The 24,501-nt window shown below is 40.7% G+C and overlaps 1 protein-coding gene across 1 annotated transcript in view; it reads right to left on the bottom strand.

Moving 5' to 3' along the window:
- FAM13A (family with sequence similarity 13 member A) overlaps positions 1-24,501 on the bottom strand; it is a gene marked incomplete at its 5' end in the record, with an annotated part of 135,047 nt that overhangs the window by 98,175 nt on the left and 12,371 nt on the right. Inside the window, 2 exons of the mRNA XM_082314773.1 lie at positions 8,959-9,118; positions 18,677-18,857. Of these exons, the coding sequence (XP_082170899.1) occupies positions 8,959-9,118; positions 18,677-18,857 (341 nt within the window). The remainder of the gene's footprint in view (positions 1-8,958; positions 9,119-18,676; positions 18,858-24,501) is intronic.

Below are 24,501 nucleotides of genomic sequence, written 5' to 3'. Positions count from 1 at the left end.
TGAAACTGAGATGTTCACTGCCGGCAATTAAGGTCAAATGCTGCTGGGATCTGCTGGATAGATCAGATTTTCAAGAGCGTACATATTCAGACACATATAGAGCGTCTGGCCCCATGTGTCCCTTGCATCACATACTCCTGTTGCTCTTAGACTGCCCTGAGCCCTGTTGATTACAAGTAAGTTTTGGGGCACCAGAAATCCTGCAAAGCAGTGAGTGGATGTTACAGCCGCACCAGTGTGTATCAACCAGCTTCTCCTGGACAAACTGAGCTTCGCAGTACTCAAAGGAGGGCTTTTGAAAAATGCATAGGACTTATACTGAAGTCAATGAGCATTTCACTACTCTCTTATAATGGGAAAAATAATTAACTCAGCACTGAGCCCTTCTGAAGGGCTTCCACCTTGAAAGTACTATAGGTGAAGCTAATGGCAGAGGTCAGCAAGAATTAAACCCCCACATGCTGAAAAATGTCTTACACCTCATCACTTTGGATCTGTTCTGACTGCCTGCAATATGTCCTTGTTACAAAGACAGCACTGATTGCCAATTTATACAGTGGGAATAATGCTGATCATTTTGTGTAACCTGATTAACTGAACGACTAATTAATGAGAAACAGAATAAACATTGGGGAACCTGAACAGAAGGAACTGAGAGATTTGTCTTAGTAGAAAAATTCTCATTCTCCTCCTAACCTCCTTTTTTCTCCATGGGTACACCAAGGATGCTCAGCAACAGCTGGCTAGAGCAGGGGTTCATATGCTTATTTCACTCTACCTTGTTTCTTGGTGCTGACTTTGATGCTTCCCTTTTGAAAGATGTTGTTGTACTGACTGAGAAGGACTGCTCACAAGTGCTAAATCACGATGTTACTCCTCCCCCCAAAAAAACCCCACCCCACAACAAAACAACAACAGACAATGAATGAAAAACATTTCAAGTAAAACGTGCAAATACAGACCAGGACACACGCATATGGATCTTATTTTCTCTACATTTTGGCTATGTGGTATCATAGGGCAATGATAATATCACTGGGTATTTGTTTAAACAAAAAATTGTGAGAGAGTAAAAGCAAAGTTCCTAAGCACCTCAACTGCAAAATTTGCCAGCTGGGGTCAAAAAAATTTATAGTATACTAGAAATATGGACAGCAGGATAGAGAGACGTTTGTTATATGTCCCTGTTCCCTTTAAACGTGCTAAATCTTAATGTGCTAAAACGAAAGTATTGTCGGTGAACTTGTAACTAAAGAAATAGCAGCATAATCATTTATTACTTTATAGAGTTTAGCATTAACATATTTGTGTAAATATTCAGGATTGCATTTAGTAACACCACAAGTGACAGATTTATAATCTCATGAATGCTTTAATGAACTTCAAGAGCAGAAAAATTCTGGTTTAATACCACATATACAGAGTTATCAAAAACAGCAGAGCTAGAAGCACTGGAATACTATTTCAAAATTACACAAGGGATTGTTTGGGGATCATCTGATTTTTCACTTGCCTTTCTGAATCACAGCCTAAACATAACTGTCCTCCTCACTCCAGATTGAATCTGCTATAGGTGAAGGGTTTGGAGGTCTATAAACTTTCCCCTACAAATCTCATATTGCTCATTTCCTGTCAACTCGCATCTTAAAATGTCATTCTGGCTGAATCACTATATACCCTTACTATAAACATCCCCATCTGCTCACTGGTGGACAACTGCGACGTGAATACTAGCTGAAGAAATACTAAACAGAAAACCGGAGACAGACTTCCACAGGTGCTCCTTCTCCTCACGCATTTTCCACCCATCTTGTCATCTCCCATGTGAACCCACTCCTACCCTGGGGGGCTCCCTGGCCCAGGCAGGAGAAAACTGGTGTGACTTGCCCAAATAAGGGGATACTGAACGAAATGGAAATGTTTGTTGAGACCTTCAGAAAGGATTTTCAAAGGAGATCAGTTCTCGCTGCCTCCTGATGGGAAGGAATTAATCCAGTACTGAAAGCTGACCATTAACACGATGCTAAAATGGTCCCAGACATGAAAGAAGAATAAAGGAAACTATCTAGACCCTGCATGCTTAGCCAGGGCAGCATAACGCGGATTAGAAGCGGATGCCTTTTTTTCTGACGTAAGTGAGGGATTGCTCTCGTGTCTGCTGAATGTATAACCATGAGGGCGAGAGCACTGAGGTGCCAGGGAAGGGTGACTTATTTAGGGGGGGCCCACTCAGCCATGGAGTTGGTGAGTTTTCAGCAGTTTCTCCTGGATCTTGTCAAGGGATTAGATCCTCATGCTAAGGTATTTAAGTGAAAACAGCTGAGGAAGGCAAAGAAACACTTAGTAATGAAGATCTAGCTTTACGCATCTGGGGAAATAATCTGAAACTTCGTGGCTTTCAGTGGAGATGGAGCTTTACAACTGACTGCAAAGGGAGCAAAGTAAAGCCAAGAGAGAGAACTTTTTGACCATCTTACCTTTCCTACCTCTTGCCAGGAATGAAGGGCTCAAATCCTACCAAGGGCTGAATGATCTGATCTGAGTGTTCAATCAGAAGGAGCAAGCAAGCACTCAGCTTTAAAATAATGCCGCCAAAGTCAGCTGGAGCTTGACATAAAAAAAATGCACTTAGGAGCTTGCCTGGCTGGGTTGGGCACCACACACTTTGTGCACACCAAGCACCAACAGTTGCAGCTACACATGGTGGATTGCTTGCCTCCTTAGAAATCTAACAGCAGGCTTGCAGAGCACAGTGCATGCACTTATGCAGCCATTTAAAGTATTATTTTGCCAACTAATCCTCCCAGCTGAAGCGGCAGCTTTTGTTAGAAGACCGGAAACAAACAGGATAAAAACACAAGAAGTTTATTGCATCTAAAATAAAAGGGTTATTTTGAAACCACTGGTTTTCGCAAAAGCCAGCAAGAGACCAATTTCTGTAGCTCTTCAGGGAGTGAAATCTCCCTGTTCAGAGGTCATCAGAATGCACCTACATTATATTCACAATGTTGAAATTGCACCTTTATAATTTTACTTGACTTTGTGACTTTGAATTCTGATTTAATTTTAATGTTATAATTTTAATTTTTATAAATGGACTTGCTTTCTCTTCTGCATCAGGTGAACAGGGGTATGTATTCTACCACCTAGCGGGGGAAGAAAGGGAAAAGCCTTTTGCATTCCTGTCCCAAATATGTAATCAAGCCAGGAACAGCATTACCTCCTCATCAGGCCAGTGCTTGTGTTCCAGTGCAAACATTTATGCGCGCTGAGCTGACTGGTTCTTAAAACTGAAAGTGCTCTTCAAGAAGGCATTAGGGGAAAAAGGTGATAAAAAAGAAAAAAAAAAACAACTCGTAACTCCGCATAACTAGGCAGTAGGTTGTATGTTTTATTTGAAGACAATACTGAGCTAAAACCCATCATGCTACTAAAGATGACATGTTTCACCTGAAACCAGTGGAAGGGGTAATTCCAGAAATCTCCCAAGAGTGAGTCTCAGAATAGTTTGCCTGCCCAGACTTCCCTGGCCACTTGAACTAAATAAAAATCCTCTTCACTGCCTATTTTTGATCATCAGGAGAAGCCTTATCACTCTTCAAAGGTCCCAATTCTTTACAGTTATAACACGACAACACTGGCTAACTCTATAACATAGGACTACACGCAGTTGCATTTTGAACAGCACTTTAAGACCTTTGGAAATTGAAGGCCCTCGTTCAAAATTATTATTCTTGTTTGTACTGTAGGTTTCATAAACTTCTTTATTCAAGAAGATGATAAAATTGGCAATACTGCAACTCAAGACTGACTAATCTTTAATTACATGAGTTATCACTCAGTTTAGTGCCACAAAAATCTATCAGGACCATACCTAAACACACTAGAAATTCTGTTCCAAAGCAAAACATAAGCAACATTTTATTATAATACCCTGACACTTGTAACGTGATAAATGCAGACCAGTACAGATATACTGTCAGAGACTTAATTGTTCACACATAACAGTGCCTGAAAAAAAATAGCTATTTATGATCCTGAAAAACTGAAAAATACAACACAGACCAGACAGCTAATCAGAACACTCAACCCATTTGTCCAGCCATTTCTCTCTAACTAGCAGAGCCTATTGATCAACAGACTGAGACTCTTGCAGACCTTCACTGGGTTAGGAAATAAATTAAACTGAAGCTTGTATAAAAGTCTTAAGGATTGTAATAATAGCTGGCTACAAATGAGACCTGTAAACCCCAACAAACTTCAACTTAATTTGGAATGTAAAAAAAAAAAAAAAAAAAAAAAAAATCAAACTACGTAATTCTTTTATGGGAAGCAATATATATATATATATATATTTCTAAAGAAAGTACATGTTATACTTCCACCTGCTGGCCACCTGCCTGGAAGATTGTATGGATCTCATTCTACTAGGTGGAGTGAGAAACTAATGTAGTCCTTCCAGGCAAGGCATCAGGAACCTGATAATTCAATTTCCCATTGAAACAGAAACTGTTCTAAAATAAATTTTCTATTTCATGAAAATTGCACCTTTTTTTTTTTTCTTAACATAGAGGTTTCCAAAGAAAAACTCTCCACCATTTCTAAGTATAATCCTACCATATGCCTGAGCAATGAGCAAGAGGAGGCTTTACGGTCCTGGGAACAAAGCAGGGACTGGAATGCAGCTTGCAGAGATTTCCGGCTCCCTTACTTTCTGAATTATGATCCCCTGAGAAAGCAAGCTAAGAAATCCCTTTACCTGGCACAACTTCTCTTTCCCAATCACTGAGTAATCTTTGAAAGAAGAAACATAACTGGAGTGAAGGTGTTCCTGTGCCACCTCAGTGCACATACACAGCAAGAATGGCTGTTCAGTTACCAAGAGCCTTACAGAATCACGTCTCTCTCCCATCTGTAAAATTTATTAAGTTTTGCTTTCCTTAAACCAGATTTTCTTTGAGCTGCTGCAATCTGTACCCAACTGAAATGCTCCTACTCCTTCTGGAAGTCTGTAGCACTGTGGATTTACCCTACCTGTGACCAACATGGTAGACAAGATGCTACTTGCACCACATGAGCTTTCCAATACACTGCTCAAAGAAGCTTGATGCTTTCATGACTTTATCCGAATGATCTACATATTCTTGTTTTCATTTTAAAAGAGCAGTATTTTCTCCTTTTAAAAATCCACTGATTTTATGGCCGAAGTGTGAGAAAATCTTAAGATACCCAGACCATGAAGTGCCAGGAGTCACGCAAGTTCGGGAAGATGGTAAACATCACTGAGCACATGAGAGGAGGTACATTCCCTTATTGGGATGGGATGGCATGAGCCTACTCCCCTGTTTCTGGGCATTTGCTCAAAATTAATGACTAGGGTTGATGTCGACTTCAAAAAAGATGATTATGAGTGGATGATGTGGAGCAACAGGCACCTAAGCCATCTCAACAATGACCAAAGACTGCAGGAAGAAATAATATTTTTGCAATACCTTTAGACACTAACTAAAGATAGGTTCCTGTTTTTCCAGTTGAGATTTCAGCACCAAAGAAAGAGCCTAAAGCCACGAAAAAGAGATAAGAAAAAGCAGAGCTAATTTTGTAATGCAGTAAGCTGGAAAGGCATATTAGAGCACTGGGAGAAGTGCATTGTTCGATGTTGTACTTTTTGATGTCTTTCCTTATGTTTTTAAATCACTGTCATTGGGTTTCAAATTTTAATTCAAGTTAGTCCTTCTGCAAATTTGTGGCATTCTTCTCCCTGTATAAGAAGTTTCATGCTTACAGGTGCTCTTTCCAAATTCTTAATCAAGAAACACCAGGATCAGCACTGATGGCTTTGACCATCGTGAGGCTAATCTCTTAACACAATGTAAAAAGTAATTTCTTTCTATAAGTACCTCCATCCCCATTTTGGGAACCTTACCTTTGGATAAGAATAACAGCAGCATTCCACCAAAAGGAGGCATTAATGCTTGTCTAGGAAAAGTGTCTCAATAAGCCCTAGCCCCACACAGCACACCCAGGAGAACATGTAAGGAAGGTCACATTATCACAAGCACTGTACCAACCTAGAGGAAAAGTTATCTCCACATTCAAGAACATGAAAGACAGGATGGCAAAGAAATACGGTCTGTGGATGGGCTACAGCATGTGTGCACAGTGGCTGGAGGTGAAGGAAGGCCCTGTATCAAGAGTCCTGCAGCTTTTGCACTTTACTACAGACTGCCAGCCTTTTCTCTGGAGTGGGAATGAAGGGCTATCAGATTTGAGTACAGGAAGAATAGTGGGACAGGGCTGTGGGAATTCGGGAGAAAAATGTAAACATGGAAAGGCAAAAAAGGAGAGAGAGTGAAGGCAATCATGGGAAAGGTAGCAGTGTAGTGACTCAGGGTGAAATACTGGCAATAAAGCGAGTGATTTGCAGGAGGGTATGACAGAAATATCCCAGAAGGAAGTGAGCGAGGCCATCTAAATCTCCCCTCCTTACTCTCCCGCTGCTCACAATGTAAAAGCAAAAAAAGCCATTTAGATAAATGCAGCTGAGTTTGGTAAAGGGCAGGTCCTCATTTTCTTCCCTTTCCTTGCTGTCTGCTCTCTCATTCCACCATGGTTCATGCTTGAGTGCAACACCCTTAAAATCAACAGGGCCTCAGTTTATAAGAGCGCTGTCCTGAGCATCCTACATTTTCCACTCCTTCCAACAGGATTACTCTCTCCAGCTTCCTCTAGATATGAATTCATCAATGGCTTTTCAAGAAGCAGTAACTTTGCTTACAAATGGCTTGCTATTTTCTGGACACTGTGACCCAGGTCATGCCAAATAATTCTCTGATGCATTTGTTCTTTTATGACACACACCAGCTAACTCCTATTGTATGTAACAGTTCATGTATTAGCAAACTAGCAATCACTTTTCTCTACTGAATCTCATGTATTACCACTTGGTTTTCTTTTTGAGTGCACCATCTCTAATTTATTATACAAATTGGCTAGGATAGGGGATATCTAGGATACAAGAAAAGAAACCTTTGGGAATGGTATAAAGCATCCTTTCAAAGAGCCACCTGACAAATCTCAACAAGCACTTCTTATGTAGCTTTGCTACATGAAGTTAGAAGCTTTTATTTCTTGTGTTTGAGTATGTGTCTTGGTTAAGCTAGAAAACTTCCCACCCAAATTAGATGGACAAGGAACAAGGTCAAATTTTTGCAGCTGACTGCCAGCAGGATTTGGAAGCTATCAACAAGATCCAAAGACACAAACACAATGTAAGCCCTTGTGTTTAGTCACGGCTCATTCCTCTCAGGCAGTCATCTGTCTCCTGAGGCAAAGCCATGGGCAACATTTTTCATCTCACTTGAGTAACTATATCTTTCAGGCTATTTTGTTGGAGTAATTCTGGTTGTCACCATGTACTTTGATAGCTCAGATCTCTGAACTGCTGTGGGAAATCTCCCAGGTCTCCACCTTTGTGCATTCCCAATTACTAATAAGTCCTTAGAAGTGAAAGACTATTTTGGCTTTTGCAACTGGCTGAGGCTTGAAGGAGATGGAGACATATCAGAAGCCTTTCTTCTGGGTTCTTTAAACTACTGCGTCTTTTTACAATTACATTCTTCTTAACCTGTTTTTGTTACTGAAGTGACCATCAGCTGCTAAACATCACTCTCATCTGCCAGGCAGATCATTTCCATTACCCAGAAGTTACTGTGACTTCAGTAACATCTATGAGGGAGGCCACCGCAAGTCATCAGTCATTCTGTCTCCTTCCACAGAAGAATTTTAGGTGAATGTTAGTAACAGCTAACAGACTAAACAGCTAAAGACTTCCTCACTGATTCACCACATAAGAAAACAACCAACCCTTCTGAAGGCAGCTGGGTCCAAGTCACACAGATTGCCCTGAAGCTCAGATTTAACAGATCCTCCTGTGATACACTGCAAAGGAAGAGACGTTTTCAACTGATTTCACTTGACTGGCAGAACTTGGGCTCACACCAAACTTCTTGTTCTGCCAAGGCCAAAGACACTATATTTTTGTAACATTTTCTGATGTCTCCATTCCAGCCAGTGAAGGCTAAGGTGATTTTATCAGTGGGTGCTCGCAAAACTCTACCAACGGAAGGCATGTAGTTCAACCCTCTCAAACTCAAGAGCTCACACCTTGGAAGGGAGTAATTACATGCACAGCTAACACACAAAAGGAAATAAGGCAATTGCAAACTGTCCTCACGACCACTTCCTGCACAGACTTCAGGTTGCTTCCTGTAGTAGAGACAGCACAAGCCAGAACAAGGCACTTCTGGCTGCCCTACTTATTTTTGTCAACTATTTCTGAATTTTAGAATCCTCTGATGTTACACACATGCCCTCTTCCCCCCAAAGGTATCATACTTTAACTATATTACTTTTATTTAATAGCTCCAATGTACTTCCTTCAAATAGTAACTACTATTTAATACTTGTCTTCAAGTGTACTCAGAAAAAGCTGTTCTGATGTGTGAACATGTGATTTTTAAATTCAGGTACGTGTTTGAAACAAGCAGACTTCATAGTGGCAAAGGCTAGAGACCTCATACTGTCCTAAAGCATGAAAGCTCATCATCACTGATGTACATCATAAATGATCATCATGTCAGAAAACTTGAATATTTCCTAGAATTGTTCTGCCTCCTCATTTAAAAACTTTTAATTTTCAGCAGATATATTTCCTATATAAATAACAGCGAGTAGCTAACAAAGAATAAAGATGTTTAATAGAATCAACTTCCAGACTAGTAATGAAAATTGGCCTATCAGCAGAATCGATTTGTAAAGTGTATACCAATCAATAACACAGAACATTTTAACAACAGTGCCTGCCTTCCACTTACCTAAAAGATTTCTGAATTGAAGCCTGCAATAAGCCTGCATTATTGATTTGCTATAAGAAAATGAAATATTAGAGATACTCACTTTTACCAAAATAATTCTTGCTAGCTCTTCACATACAGGCTTTTCTTCATCCTTCTTCAGACCTTCTAATTCAAACAAGGTATTGTAGTTTTCCAGCATTTTTGTCATTATCTTATTGCAGATCTCCTGTTCTTTTATACCTTCAAATCCAGAGGGCACACTAAAATTGGAAAGAACATACAGCAGAGTGTTATAGGTACTCAACATATAAAAGTTCCTGCACAGAGTCTCTGTAACATTTCAGTTGTGGATACAGGCTGGCTGTATCTTTGTCTTGGAAAGGAGGATTGCGTCTATGTTGGTAACAACTATCACGGCTCATTTGCAGTTTTTCTTTCCGATATTAAATACCATATCGGTTGGTCAAACTATCTACTCCACACAATCTAGGTAAAGATCTAATTCAGACAACCACCAAATAAGATACCACCAACTTTGCTAAAAGTTGGGTTCACGACTGCAACACAGACAGCATGAGACATTTAAATGCTCTGAACTCTTAATGGGAAGAGTCAGATTTCTCCAAAAATTGGTTTGTGATGACCTCAAAGGTATACAAGAAGGATCAGTCAAAAAATTAAGAAAACCCACAGGCTGAGCGGAACACTAAAAGTAAAAGTTAAGCAAGATCTTCGCAGCTTCAGGTGACCCCATGCTGTACACCAGATTTCTTAATCTAATTTTTGAGTTGACATTTCTTTAGAAAGTAGGCTCATAACTCACAGGGCTTTTTAAAACACGGAGATGGAGGCTGCCTTCTGCAGAAGAGCTTAAAAGCTTCACATAAAAAGAGGTTTCCAACCTCCACTTTCTGGGAGAATAACCAACTACTTGGCTGCAGAAGAAGCAACTTCTTGCTCTCTTGAAACAGGCCCCTGTGCAGCCAGGAATTGCTTGCCACAGACCTTAAAGGCACACATAAAAGAAAAGGCAAGGTAGAAGCATTGTATTCCGGTCTATGCTCCTTTACCTTCCTTATGTGTTTCACACAACCGTGTCATGTGGTAAAAACCACATATTACTCACAACAGAGCACACAATTAATTGAAGCATCTAATGATCATCTCCTGGAATGTAGGCTGTATGTTTTTTGGACTTTGGTGCCCAAAACTGACTTAAATTCTGTTTTAATGCAAAAGTAAGATCTCTGAAGAATCTTCTTCAGCATTTAAAATACTTCTCCAATCATCCAGTGTTTGCTGTTGTACAGCATTTCCAGCAGACGCACTTTTCTCTCAATAATCCACAAAGTAGCTGCATGGATGTGAATTTTCTAAAGACCTTATAAAGCGGCAGAGACTGCAGATGAGGAAGTACAGAAAACACTGGAAAGATTTAAAGGGAAGAAGCAGGGGAACAAAAACCAGAAACCAAAAAAGTTTCTAGTATTTTTTGGCTGAGGACAGCTAGTGATTGTATGAGAGGAAAAAAACAACCCAACCCTCCAAAAATTAAACAAATGCCATCTGAGCTATTTTACTGGGATGCAACTTGAAAGTAAACTATTGTTTACTACAACCAGCAAATTAAAATTTACAAATAACTATCTACTGTAAAACTGTAACTGTAGTTTATTGGGGCCAGATGTGCATTTCAACAAGAAGGCTCTGAAAGCAGATGCCCCCAGAAATTTGCCATCAAAAAGTGCCTTCTTGTAGGGGTTGCATGCCATTGATCCTTCTCAATATTTTACTCTCTGCAGTACATCTACATGTCAACATGGAGAGGATCCCACTGCAGCAGAATGCATCTTTGCAAACTCCGGAGGAGAATCTTTACTGCTGTCATTTCAACATTCAATACATGCTAGAGTCACAGGACCTGAAGTTTAAATGAACTGGATTATTTTATACTGCGGAACATCGGCCAGCTGTAAAATGGGTCAGCCTCAGCTGCCTTAAATAAATCCATTGATTTCATTAATGTGGAACCTGGCCTCAGACTAAATAAAGAAAAAACGTGACAACTTCTGTTGATGGATGTGCATGCATACTTGGGCCAATTCACTTCAAAGAATGTCACATATTCACTAAAAGATAGTAACTGGCCTCAACAAAAGAAAGTCTATGTGTGCAACAGGTTCACGCGACCATCCTGATCTAAGGAAACCCCGTTTCCCATACTAAATGCTGTTGGCTAAATGAGTTGGCACGGCTCAGAGCTTGCTTGAAATTCAGGCAAATCCTGACTGCTACCTTCCTGATGTGTTTCTCCAAAACAGGGTACCACAGGCCACAGGGTAAGCCTGGCACCCATATCAACCTCATTCCTAGGAAATGGACTGAAAATGTACTAGAGCGAGTTCAAGCCAAAATAAAGCTTCCAGATAGCTTCAATGAGTTTTAGAGCAGAACCTTGACTTAAACCACATCTGCTGACAACTACAGCCAACACCTCCCTACTGGCAACAGCTAACACCAAAAAACCCTTCCTTGTTGAAAAACAGCCCCGTTTATAAAGTTTCCACAAAGCACACAAACAGTATTTAATTCCTGCACAATTCCATGGCTTTCTTGCCCTCCCTTCCCTACATTACTTTGTCAGTTAAACTTTATTAAATCAAATTTGTGAAAAGTCCAACATCTTATTCTGAACAATTCTGTACGTGTATGGTAAGATGCATATGCCGAACACTTTGTGGTATGCATATGCAGAACACAAGGCTAAAGCTCATGGCTTTAGTCTTTTTTATCACCCCTCTCTGAATGCAACCAAGCAGAGCAGCATGAATGGTTTTATTTTAATGGCAGTGTAACATACTTTATCCACAGCCATCTCTCTGGCACTTAAACAGGCGTATTTTACAAAGTTTCTCATTTATTTTTTCCTTTAATTGCGGTTATTAGACCTCCATCATGGCAATGACTATAATACTCTTTGAGCTATCAATGGTAACCTTTTCCTTGCAATAAATCTTCAGCTCAGCATATATAAGAAGTTTAGATTATGAGCATGCACCACCCTGCATATTTATACAAGTTAAAACCCATCTGTTGCCACACTGCCTGATCCACCAGTCTGACTAGACTTTTCTGGAAATGTGTGTAAAAAAAGAATATCTTACTTCAGCTTTTCTTAGTCTGAAAAGACATAATATCTAAAAATTTCACTTCAACTCAGTAGAAAAACCCAGTCCTATGAGAAAGTATTCTCTCACAGCACCACTTTCATGATCCACACCCTATTCCTTGGAAATTTTTCATATTCTTTTGTGAAGACCTTGTTAAAACATTACAGTAAAACTGTGTTCATAGTCATGGTTCCTTCATGTCTAATTAGCATGTTAATTAGATGCTATAACTGTGTTGCTTTTAGAGTTAGATGCACATCTTGCTCCAGTTACAAAATCCTCAATGGTGGGACTTGATCCCCTTATAGCCATGTATGTACGAACTACTTCAGTAGCAGCACCAGAAACAGCAGTAGAACATCAGTTTCACTACCAGAAACACTTTATAGAAGGGAGGCATAAACCTGTAATTTCTGTGGTCATTTCTAGAAGAAAAAATATTGATGGGTTCAGTTCTATCTTAGACATTTGAGCTGGAAAACTCCCACTGAGTTCTCACAGTAGCTTGCAAAGTCACAAAGAGGTAAATAGCATAGGCAGTTACAGAAGCAAATTTTCTAGTGTCCCCCCTTAGGTTCCTTGGACACCCTGCCCTTCCCAGAGACATGCTCAGAGTGATCTGTGCGCAAAGCACAGCGGCTCCACATTAAGTATTTGGAAAAAATGTGCTTTGTCTAAATGAGGCATCAGCATTAACAGTATCTGACTCAGTCAAGCAGGGCCAAGGGCAAAGGTGCATTAGTACCACAAGTTTTACAAGATATTAAAGATTGAAATTATTGGCGAAGCCACTTTAAAGCAGAAAAAGCAGTAGTTCTCAAAGTCAAAACATTACCTGGGAATAGGATCAAGTTCTTAGCCCTTCATTTCAAAATATGACACCCAGCGGTATTTCATACTTCTGCACAATGTCCTACCAGCATGCCTGGCCCACTCACCGCAGCTCCATGCCACTCACATCCATGCAGTCCAGTGCTCACTTGTGCTTTTGGTTCTTCCAGACCACTCTAAGCCAAAAGTGTGTCTGCTTCCATAGGGATGCTCAAGAAAGCTAGTCTCAAGTGGGTTAAACCACATCAAAGCCCTGTGTCACAACTCTTACTCAGAACTGGAGTGACCTGAGGTCAGATTAACTCACTGTGAATGCATTACTTACATTTCATACGTTAGTTAAATGAATTTACCTCAGGGTCCCTGTAAACAAGCTGTAACAGGCTAAACACAGAGTGGGCTTATGAGAGAGTGAATCTCCAGACTCTGCTGTGAGTGGTGCAGTAATACACCCAAACATGACTGCATCCAGCACGAGATAGGTCTCACTATAAGGCTCTGTCACCATCCACCACACCTGAGAAACTTGCTTCAAGTGGAAACGAGGGCCAGGAGGACTTGGGATGTAGTCATCTGCCTGTAATGACCTGGACTGAGATCACTGAACTGATTTCCCCAGGTAACAACTGCTGACAGCTCCCTGTCACAACTGAGAACCAGCAATTTCCATGTGAAACAGCGCGTCTGGTTACGAATTCCCGACAGTGTTTGACCCCACCCTGTCTGAGATGAAGAATGCACATTACCATTTCCTTAAGTGGCTTTGAAGAAGTAGCTTCCATAGAATGATAGCACCGTAATCCTAATTTACAAACCACTGAGGGCTCTATGCTCTGTCTTCTCTGACTGCTACTTTCGCTGTTCGTACAGTACCTTTTGTAGAAGAGCACCACAAAGTCACCTTACCATCCTCCTAGGGGATCCCACAAAAAATGAAGGGACTCAAGAGGACAGGGAACACTACATGGGTTTTTTGTTTCTCCAGCCCTCGCAAAACATTTTCATTAGTACCTCAGATGCCCATGAGCCCCTCAACAAGCACGAGTGAAGGTTTTTAGAGAAGACCTGCAGTAATCTTAAGAGGTTACAACTTCACGCAGTCTGCTCTGTCCCTATAGACAGATATTACTGTGTCTATAGCAGATGTGACCTCATGGCCACAACTCGGTCCTGTACTTCAGCTGATAAAAGTGATTTGTCTTAACACACTGGACCACAAACTGGTGCAGCTGAAAACAGGCACATATTTGTGTCTGCAGACTCTGCTGCAAGATCAGAGGCTAACAGGTAGCTAAAGATACAGCAACGCTAACTTGAGGCAGGTGTTCATCTCTGAGTCATTTACATGCCGTAAATGCTCTGCATCATTTACAGACATGTCTCACCAGTTTGGACCAAATGCAAGGACATACGTCACTACTGAGATTTTACAGAAGTGTCTTGGCTTCTGAGGCACTGGAGAATCCCACTAGGCATCTGACTGCCTCCCTTTTAAAATAAATTATTTTCTGTAACATCAGATTTAGGAGCCTAAATCAACTCGGTAATTCCATCTCTGTCTACATTACTTGCAGTAGATGCATAATGCAAAATGCAGGTAATGCAGGTAACGCAAAGCAGTTGGAGTGATGCTGCCACAAAGACTTTACTGACTGGCTTCATTTTTATGCAAAATCTTTTGCTCCAGCAAAAGCTCCATTTTTAATCAGGAAATTGCAGTAATAGTAGGCAGCTTTGGAAGTGCAGCCTACACAAAGGGGGACAAAGGGCAGTCCATAGCCTAACACCCACTCACAAAGTACATCACTCGCCTCCAAACACTTCTAAACAGAGGTTCTTCAAAAATGCTCCTTGTGATTGTATTTGAGCTGTATTGTTGAGTTCAAACGCCATTTTGTTTTGCACATATTAGGAAAAAGTTCTTCACTAAGAGGGTGGCCAAGCACTGGAACAAGGTCCCCAGGGAAGTAATCATGGCCTCAAGCCTGTCGGTGTTCAGGAAGCATTTGGACAACATTCTTAGATACATGGTTTAACTTTTAGGTTGCCCTGAGTGAAGACAGGAGTTGGACTCTATGATCCTCCCGAGCCTCTTCCAACTCAGGAGATTCTATGATTCTATGATTGCAGTTTTTCCTGTGAAACTGCTCCTCCACTTAAATTCTGTGAAGCACTCCTCCACTTAAACACAGTCAGGTTAGTGAGGGCTTGAATGATGGAGGCCACATACACAGAGAGAGCTGCAAAAAAGGGTGCAAATGGATCCTCTGCTTACTCTAACTGGTAGACCTCACATCTTTTACCATCCCAACCAAAGGACAGGATGAGTGCAGCAGCCCCTCTGATACCCAGCACCTAGAGAACAGAGAGGAGGAGAGAAAACCCAGCTGGTCCTCTCCTTCCTCTTCAGCACAAGCTGTGAGAGTCGAGTGGAGACACACAGCAGGCCATAACTAAGGCTACGGCTCCACAGGAGCTGAAATTCAGGTCAATAGACAATAACTTCCTCCAAGAGTAACCATGCTGCAAGTGTTAATAACCCACACAGATTAGCCCAGTGACAGAAGAGACAACTATTTATATTCCTACACCTTCATACTTGTTGTTCCTCAAGGGCTGTATTTCTCTGTATACTTGACCTTTGGCTTCCATCACAATAAATCTGAACAATTCAAGTTGGAAGAAAACAGTGCACTAAATCTCAAACCATCATATTTTCCTTTTTTGAGCTGTTTGACCTTGCCCTTTACATTTTCCTACATCTTACATCACACTTCATTACAAGGAATGCAAATAGCCGTTTTCTCCCCTCTTCTATTCATTAGGAATACAGAAAGCACAAGATAACATTTCATTAGAAAAGCACCAGTGCAGATTGTCAAACAGCAAGTAAGGAAGCAGGGGAAGTAGTGGATAAGATAAAAGCAATAAGGGTTGAAAGTTTAGGAAATGAGATAAATTACTGAGAACATGATGTAGAAAAATAGAATGAGATGAAGAGAATTAAAACAAAGTCTAAATGTCTGGAAAGTGGCCCAACAGAGAGATTTATTCAATTGTTAAACAGCCTTACTTATGAAGTAGCAGATAATATGTTTAAATAGCTAAAATGACACTAAAAATACCTTGTAGAAAGCAATCCTTCACTATCAGCAGATGGGCTTTATCTTCTCTGACACTGTGCATTAACTACACAGACTCGAATGCTGATTTTAGACATGAGTGTGAATTTCTGACAGAAAAATCTCAGATCTTCCTGCTTCAGCAGTGTAATTGCTGACAAGCTGTATGCTAAGCCTTCTTTCCTTGTCCCAGAGAAATACCCCATAAACTGCTCTGAACAAACAATGCCAAGTGAGAGAAGTGTTTGCTTCAACCACCTGCTGATATTTAATTTCTGCAGCTAGTCTTTCTAGGGGCTGCCTGTAGCCATATAGTAAGACAGCCCTTACCAAGCAGGCTTCAGGCAGCCTTACTCTGGAGCATCTGAGCATCTCTCTCTGGCTGCTTGGCCAACCAGCTGGCTAAGCCCAATGCCTAAAGTTCAGAGCTGCAAGTTTTTTCCTCCTCCTATCAAATCTTTGTTGATACAGATGGTCACAGTTCCAGCAATTTAAGACTGCATCCATTAACATATGAGAAAAGAGTATTTGAACTGTTGCTCACAATCTTTGTGTCTGGACCACAATCCTGAACTACCTTGGAAAGATCAAGATCTGATGAAACACAACTGAATTACTAGATGGTGAAACTTAGTTTAAACAAAAATCTACATCCATAATTCTGACATATTTGGGTCTTCTAAAAACCATATTAGCAATTTGTGAAGTGTCAAGCCTTGCTTTCCTTGCCTCTTTTGCTAAACGACCATTTATTTCAAAGCGTGTCACAACTGCAGGGCTGGCTGTGGTCATATACAGCCACGAGAGCCCTTGTGTTTTCATCTCCAGTGAACTCTGCCTTTCTCAGTCTTCTGCAATGGAATGATGCAATTCCACCCCTCTTAGACACAGGCCCTATACATTACAAAAATTGTTACGTCTTTTCTATGTCATCTTAGGAGCAGAGATCAGTTGAGGCAACAACTATGCAGCTTTTAAGTATGCTTTGTTTTAATCTTAGGAATGCCAATTTCAATTCTAAACTGCAACACTCTGCATTCTACACCAAAAAGTATGCAGAGCTAATTTTTAAACTTTCCTAAACAAAGTGATGAGTAAACTAAAAATTATTCTAATAGCCACTTGGGAATTTGAGTCATAGAGATTCAGCCATTGGACTCAGATTCTTCTAATTTATTTTGTTTGTTCATAACTCCACTAATACATTTACACAGAAATTCCCAAACTGCCCATACAAATGTAATCTTTAGAAATTGTTTTGCTTTTCCTTGTCAGAAATTTGCAGTATGGTGCTTCCACTAACTCTCATATTCATGTGTTCCTGCACATACTGCTGTCTTTTGAGTTTTCTTTCTTTTGGAGAGGAAGATAATTCTTTTCAAAATATGCTTTATCTTTTTGTATTAACACAGTGAATGCTTTAATCGTGACATATTCACCTTCATCATCCATGAGCAACATCTTAAGACGAGGCAGCAGTGTAGTCACAAGGACAAGCTTTTGTTTAAACGTCTCATCTCTGCGTGTTTTTTCCCTAATCAATGGGAAAAGATATGCTCCTTTAAAAAGACAGCAGGCAGCATCTAGCCTAGGTATGTGGAACTGGCTCAATACATTACAAGGAACCTAATATCTGTTTTCTCTCTTTAAAGAGGTCTCCTTTTTTCCACTGGCTACAGAGGAAGCCTAGGGAGAAAGTCTCATTAGGCAATTAATCTAATCTAAGTCTCATTAGGCAACTCAGTATTATTCCAGAGCGAAATTTTAAAAGGATCAATAAAAATCCAACATTTGCTACAAGGAACCCGCTTGTCTCTTTTCGCTGATATCACACATCTTTCAAGACTGATGACTGAACCAAACTCCCTATGTGTCTCTCATGTCTTAGATCTTAGATGCCAGCCAGCAGGTGTATTACAGACAAGACCAGGGTGAAGATGCTAACGGTGCATTGCATCACAGCAGTGACTCAACAGAAACATTCTCACTCAACTGTGTTCTTGCACCTGGAAATAAATCTTCTCGCTACTGCTGCAAGCTCGATTAGCATGTACAACATGTCTTCACCACAAGCACCAAGGAACTGGGGCCAGTGAAAGAAACCAGTAAAACTAGTGAGTTCAGTAAGAAGTCTCAAGAGGCCAGTGGAACCCCCATAACCTCCGGACCAGTTTCCGAATATACTAGAAGGATAAAGAGCCCAGAATCATCGGCATCTTGAGGACAGACACCAGATCACAAAGCCAAATCTGCAGAGAGTATGCAGTATCCATCTCTAGAAATTATACAGCACCTGGGTGCTGCATAGGAGTCCTTTTCCCCAGGTATCCTTTCTCAACGCCTTCTACAGAGAAGCATCCGTATTATCTGATGGCAAAGGAAGAAAGCTGTATGAGCACAAGTCTCCTTGCACTATACAGTCTGAAGGCCTTTCATTGTTATACTCCTGCTCTGCTGTCGATGCAGCAATAGAAAACTGACCAACCGTTTAACAAAGTAGCAAGAGGAGATGGGAGAGCAACTCAACTCCCATTCAGCTCAAACAATAGCTTTAGCACTAAAATTTATCACGAAGCCCCAGTCATTGCCTCCATTTGATCACCCTAACAAATTAGGGTTCTGAGCTACATTTCTGGCCATCTGCTCTTTTACACTCTCCATCAACATATGGGGAAAAGTGAAAACCCCAACTTACTGAAAGCAGTTTGGTCCAAATACAGTGGCAAGATTGCAAAGGTTCATCCTGTTCTCTACATGATGTTCAGCAACCTTTATCAGGAACTGGCATAGATACTTCAGCAGGCAGTAATGAGCATCGGGCAGTTCTTTAAGGAGTTCTTTCAAGTTACTTTCCTTCTGCATGTCGTTTCTAGTGTCTAGGAAAAACAAGAGAAGAAAAAACATATGTATATGGTTTTCTACATTGCTGCCAATTTACTTACTTAGGTGAGCAAGCAGTGGGATCTAAAATTTAGTCTTACTTCTGTTCAGAGACACAGAATCCTCCAAACCCCTCAATTTTCCTCAGGGAACCTGCTCCTTTCTCCTGAGGCTCACTTTGGCCACCACTGGCACTGTTTCATGTTCACCTTTATGTTGTAACTGTTTTCCTGAGCAGAATCAGCAGTGGTCATAGCTAACAGCATCAGAGCATGTTTTTTCCCACCCAGTACACAGCTATATCTGCTTTAACTCCAGCTCTACCAGATCTCCTGCTTCCATGCTTCTTCTGGATGTTATCTTTGCTTCCCAAAAGCCATCTCATACTCTGTTTTAGTTTTCCCTCCCATGAAAAACTTCAAAAAGAAGAAAGCAAGAACAGCAAAAAAAACAGGCTCCTGAAATGCAGGTGTTGTTAGAATAACAGTACTACAGTACTTGCTGTGGGTACACTTTAAGAAAAGCTCAATTTCATATCTTTTGTCAGAGTGACAACTCTGTACTAAATCCTAGGTGAGGAGTGCTGCTTACGGAAAAAAGGCTGTTACACTCCATAATGAGCGAAAACGGCATAATGTTAGAGAGTAGCCTTGTTATACTGTACAACCTTCTAGAATTTAAGTATGGATAAAAGTCTCCCTTACTGAACCGAGTAATATCAAAGTATGACTAAGATCAATTTTCTTTTGTGCAGGTTTTTGTTGTCATTGTTTGTTTTTTTTTTAAAGCAAAAATTGCCCGAACTTCACAGATGCTGTGTTTATACAGACCCAGGCAGCAAACACAAGCCTCGCCTCCCACACAGCTTCTATTCAATTGTGTTCTGCTTCTGGAACTGAACTTAAAATCTGCAAATTCTTTGCTCCCCTCCTCCAACCCAAAAACACTTTCCAAAAAGTAATTTGTACCCACCAAAATGTTGGGTTTACATGTTAATAAAAGCAAACTTTTGAAAACAATTCAGTATTTCCTTCCCTTTATGCCAAAACAGGACACCTGAATGCTTGGAAATACTCATTTCTGCTCTCTACCAAAATGAAATTTCACTGAAACTCTCACATATGCAGAGTTCTTGGGCTTTTGTGCAACAGCGTTTTCAGACAGAAGACCTCAGGCCCTAATAGTTTTACTCACTGATCTAATTACAAGCAGTGTCCATTGACATGAGGGCAGCTATGCATTTCTAGTACTTTTTTTCTTTATTTATCAGCCTTATAGGTTGATGGTGTTAATGCTGTAAGACTTGTTGGGTAATTGCTTTTTCCTTAGAGATGTACTTTAAAGTTTAAAAACTGTTCTAGTGGTTGGAAGGATGTATTTATTCCACAAAGCCAAAGTGAGCTCACACTAAATGCTAACCCTCTGTGTTCTCTATAACCGATTGCCTTGTCCCAAAGTAGCTGCTGGCTTGCCATGGGAATACAGACATCCTCCCCATGCTTAGGGTAACAAGGTATTTTTTTCATTCAGAGGACTTAGCAATGAGATTCACCCAGCATTCAATCAAAACCAAACCTTGCTCAGTCTTCAAGACTTGTTTTTACTCAAGAAGTTGTAATATAACAGGCTGCATGTGAAAGAGATGAGCAACTAGCTGCTGCCTCTGCTGTACAGCCTGCTACCAGCACGCAGAGGAGAAGACGTCCCATGCCTTGTGTTGCAGGGACAAAGAACATTTTACATCTACCCAACATTTTTGCAAAGGAGAAAAACGGAGGGGGGGAAAGGAAAAGCTTTAAACACAGTGTAGTGTAAGGTATGTATAAATGCTTCAGAAGTTTTCTTGTTGTTTTTACTTTTCATTTCCCAGAAATATTCCAGGGCTGGATTGTACAGTATTCCAGGGGTAGAATGCTTTGAACAGTGGTTAGCTGTGTAAATTAGCAGTCTGTGTGAAAATATCTGAAAGTGACTCCTGAGAACTCAACCATTAAGTCACAATATGATTTCTGTTTTACAATCAGACATTTTTGTGGCTAATAAACAGGATTTATCCCACATATAGTTTGGGAAACAAATGAGTTTTGTGTGTACATACTTGCCGCTTCATACAGTTGAACTTGTGGGATTTCACCTGCTTCCAGGCTTAGGTTTCCTGCCATACATAACATGCATAATACAGTACGTGGCGAGAGAAGCCTTTTTAAGTTTTATACGCATGAAGAATTCATTTTTATGCATCTGTTTTAATATGAATTCTTTCATGACAGCAGGCCAAAGTTTAAAATACCAGTCAAATTACAGGATCAAACACTTCAACCAACTGATTAATTATATCCTTCTCTTCTACAGCTACAAAATTAGCTCCTTCAGAAAAGTCAAATATCAAATATGCATGGAGCAGATGAGCAAAAATCTTATTTGCTTATTTATCACAAGTATTTCTTTCAAAATTTTTTTAGAGTTATACAGAATAAAACCAGTCATGACTTCACTACCATGAATCAGCTTGGTAACAGTAAGAAATCTGATTTTTCAGTTATATTTCTGCAGCAAAATTTCAGGATGCTTCTGAAGGCTGTATTAAATGGAATAACAATATGGAATTTAATTGTATTTGCACTGATCAAAGTGGACTGGACAGTCTCTGACCTGATTACTAATTATCTTTTCATGAAGCTAAAAGAAAAACAAAACACAACTAATTTCTACACAGCCAGAACATTAAAATTCACCTCCTAACATACTTTTCTTTGGATAACAAAACAACTAGCACATAATGTTTTCTACTATAAATTGCTTACAGTTATGATAAGGAAAGCCAAAACCATCTCAGAAAAAAAATGCACCTCTTCCACCACCATCACTCCACCACCTAATTAGCAAATGCCCTTGAGAACTAATTGCCTCTCTGAGCCTCCCACTGGGGCTTTAGATTGACAGGTACTTTTCCATTTACTGAAGGATTTTCCATTGCTTCTAAACTAGAAAGATGCTAATAACCTCCACAAAACATTCTGAACACAGGTTTGCACTCTGACAACAAACAAAGCTATTGGGCTCGTGGCATCAGTTGTATTTGACAGGTAGGATGTCCCTGTTCATTAACCATGATATATTATGTAGCGCATATCAACATCAGAGATGCTTATCGCTGGGCACAGCCAAACCTTTGTTCATTTCTGTACTTTCAAGAAGAGAGACAGATATCAGATCACAAGATCTTGAGAAATTACCCTAATTGAAGGACACAGAGACACTGAACAACATGAGGCAGCAAGCCCCATTTACTGAACCATGAAATTCCTTGTCCTTGTGAAATGGGAGAAAGAAAATATGGCTTTCCTCTCTCCCTTTTCCAGTGAACAAGCAAGGGAAGGAACTCAAGCCTTTCTCCCAATACAATCCAAAAATCAAAACTAATTGGATAATTCTCTTGCTGCTTATTTCACAGATTTCAGCTTTATGTATAAAAATTACTATTACCATTTGTGGTGAATTTAGAGAGTGACATGCATACACAGTATTCCATGCACTTCGTACATTTTTCAAGACAAGTATACATCTGCTCTCCATGACCATATTACTTCAAATAAAACAGCTTTTCAACTTATTAGAGAGCAAAAATAGTCTTGAGTCATGACAACCAATTGCTTGGAGCATTCCTCCTCCTTTTGTCCACCTGCTAGACAATTTTTCAATTTGCTTCAAAGTCAATCACTAAGGTTTACTCAGCTGGTACTGACCATCAGAGAGACATTAGAGCACCAGAGCTGTTTATGCTACAGTGCAGACAAGCATCAAGTGTACCAAAGCCTTAAGCTTATGTACCTGCCTAATTTTGTGAAGTACAAGCTGTCCCGTGGAAGTCAAGATTACCAAGTGCAGTCTTTCTTAGTCAGTCAGATTAAAGAGGGTGGCATGAAGCTAAGCATATGCTTCAGTCTCTGCAGCATCCTGAGATGAGACAAATGAGCTTGTCAATAATGGAAACAGCATAGTGCCAGGCAATTCAGGAACCAATTCAAGCCATATTTTCAGATATGCCCAGCTACCAACACACTTGTGATTTTCAAGCACGATACATGAAGGTGTTTTGAAAATTTTGCCCAATACAGCAGAGAGAAGGAGAAAGGAGTAAAAGAAGAATGAAGGCTAAGGGGAAGGTGCTTTGAAGGCAGAGTCAAAGGCATTTGCTTTTCTGTTTTGGGAGCCTGCCAGAAGCCATGTGAAGCAGACGGCACCCCAGCAGAGGTCTGCAAGAGAAGCCTAGCTTAGACGAGCAGCCAGGAAGGGCTTGAAACCAGGGATGAAATGGTGGTTTCTGGGCTGAGGAAGGGATCAAAACCAGCAGCCTCAGGCCATGTCTAAGCTTAGCAGCCAGAGGACACAGAACACAGCGTGACAGGCAGAGGGCCAAGGAAGCCAGCAAGGGCAGCGCAGGACCTCAGAACTGAGCTAGGGACTTGCTACTGAGGGACCAGTGAAGGAGACAACTGAAAAGGACAGGCAGTGTCTCTAAAAATGTTAATTAACTAGAAACAGGAGCCTCAACAGTGTAGGAGGCACAAACACATTTGCAAGGGTGTTTTCAGTCTCATTTAATTTCAGTATACACCCACAGATCACAACAAGAGGGACATATTTTCCAATGGTTCATCCTATTTCTGAACATATTGAGTTTCTTTGACATGCTACAGACACGATCTAATTCCCCAATTCATCCCTCTTCGTGCTACTCCTTCCTCCTGCAGAGCATGCTGCCTGAACATCACTAAAGGTACGGATGCCTGCAGACAGGTGTGTGTCACTGCTTTGCTCATGTCTCAAATGGTCCGACCCCAAACAACTCCAGCCTGGAAGCACTGAAACAGTGCCATGCCCTAGCTAATTATCTCTGCTGTGAGGCAAGGAAGCGAGCCTAGGGCTCGGTGTCATGCTACCACGTCTGCATAGCTTTCAGCTGCCTTGCATACTACCAGCTTGGAGAGCAGACAGAAAAGCTTGCATCTGTCTGTAGCTATCAACGTGCCCTAGGAAGTTAATCTTCGGCACATAGGCAGCAGGTTGTACATTGCAGTACCACTGCACCCACCGGGCCGTTGGAGGAATCAAGGCATTTCTTTCCACCTCCACAATTTATGGGAAGTGGGACTCCAGCCTCTCTCTGCCAAGAAGCAATCTGCTTCAGACACGATCCTGCCTCAGAGGCGGGGGGTGGGGGGGGGAAATCATGCCTTGTTGCCATCAGTAGCAGAAATGCTGGAAGTTCTCATCATAAGAAGGTTGTCATCACAATCCAACTTGAGACCTCTCACTCTGCATCATTAAGGCACTTTGCAGAGCTGTATTTATGCTTCATTCCGACATACTGGGAACAGAGCACTCCCGCTTCTTTTGTGGCTCTGCTGAGTGTCATCATCTGCATAAGAAATCCAGTTCCAAGAGATTTTACTGCATAACAAACATCATCTGCGTGTGGAAAACAGAAGTTATTTCTCTAGTTTGCAACTAGTCCTGATAACACCACAACGACAACAAAACCCAAAGGAAAAGGTTAAAATCATGCCACAAGATCCTGGAGAACCACAGACAACTAGTGAATCTGATTTGCTGCGCTGCTGCAGTTAACAGTGGTTA

The sequence above is a fragment of the Platalea leucorodia genome (assembly GCF_965183815.1).
Source record: "Platalea leucorodia genome assembly, chromosome: 6".
Classification (NCBI taxonomy): domain Eukaryota; kingdom Metazoa; phylum Chordata; class Aves; order Pelecaniformes; family Threskiornithidae; genus Platalea; species Platalea leucorodia.
This window is presented reverse-complemented; position numbering and strand designations above follow the sequence as displayed.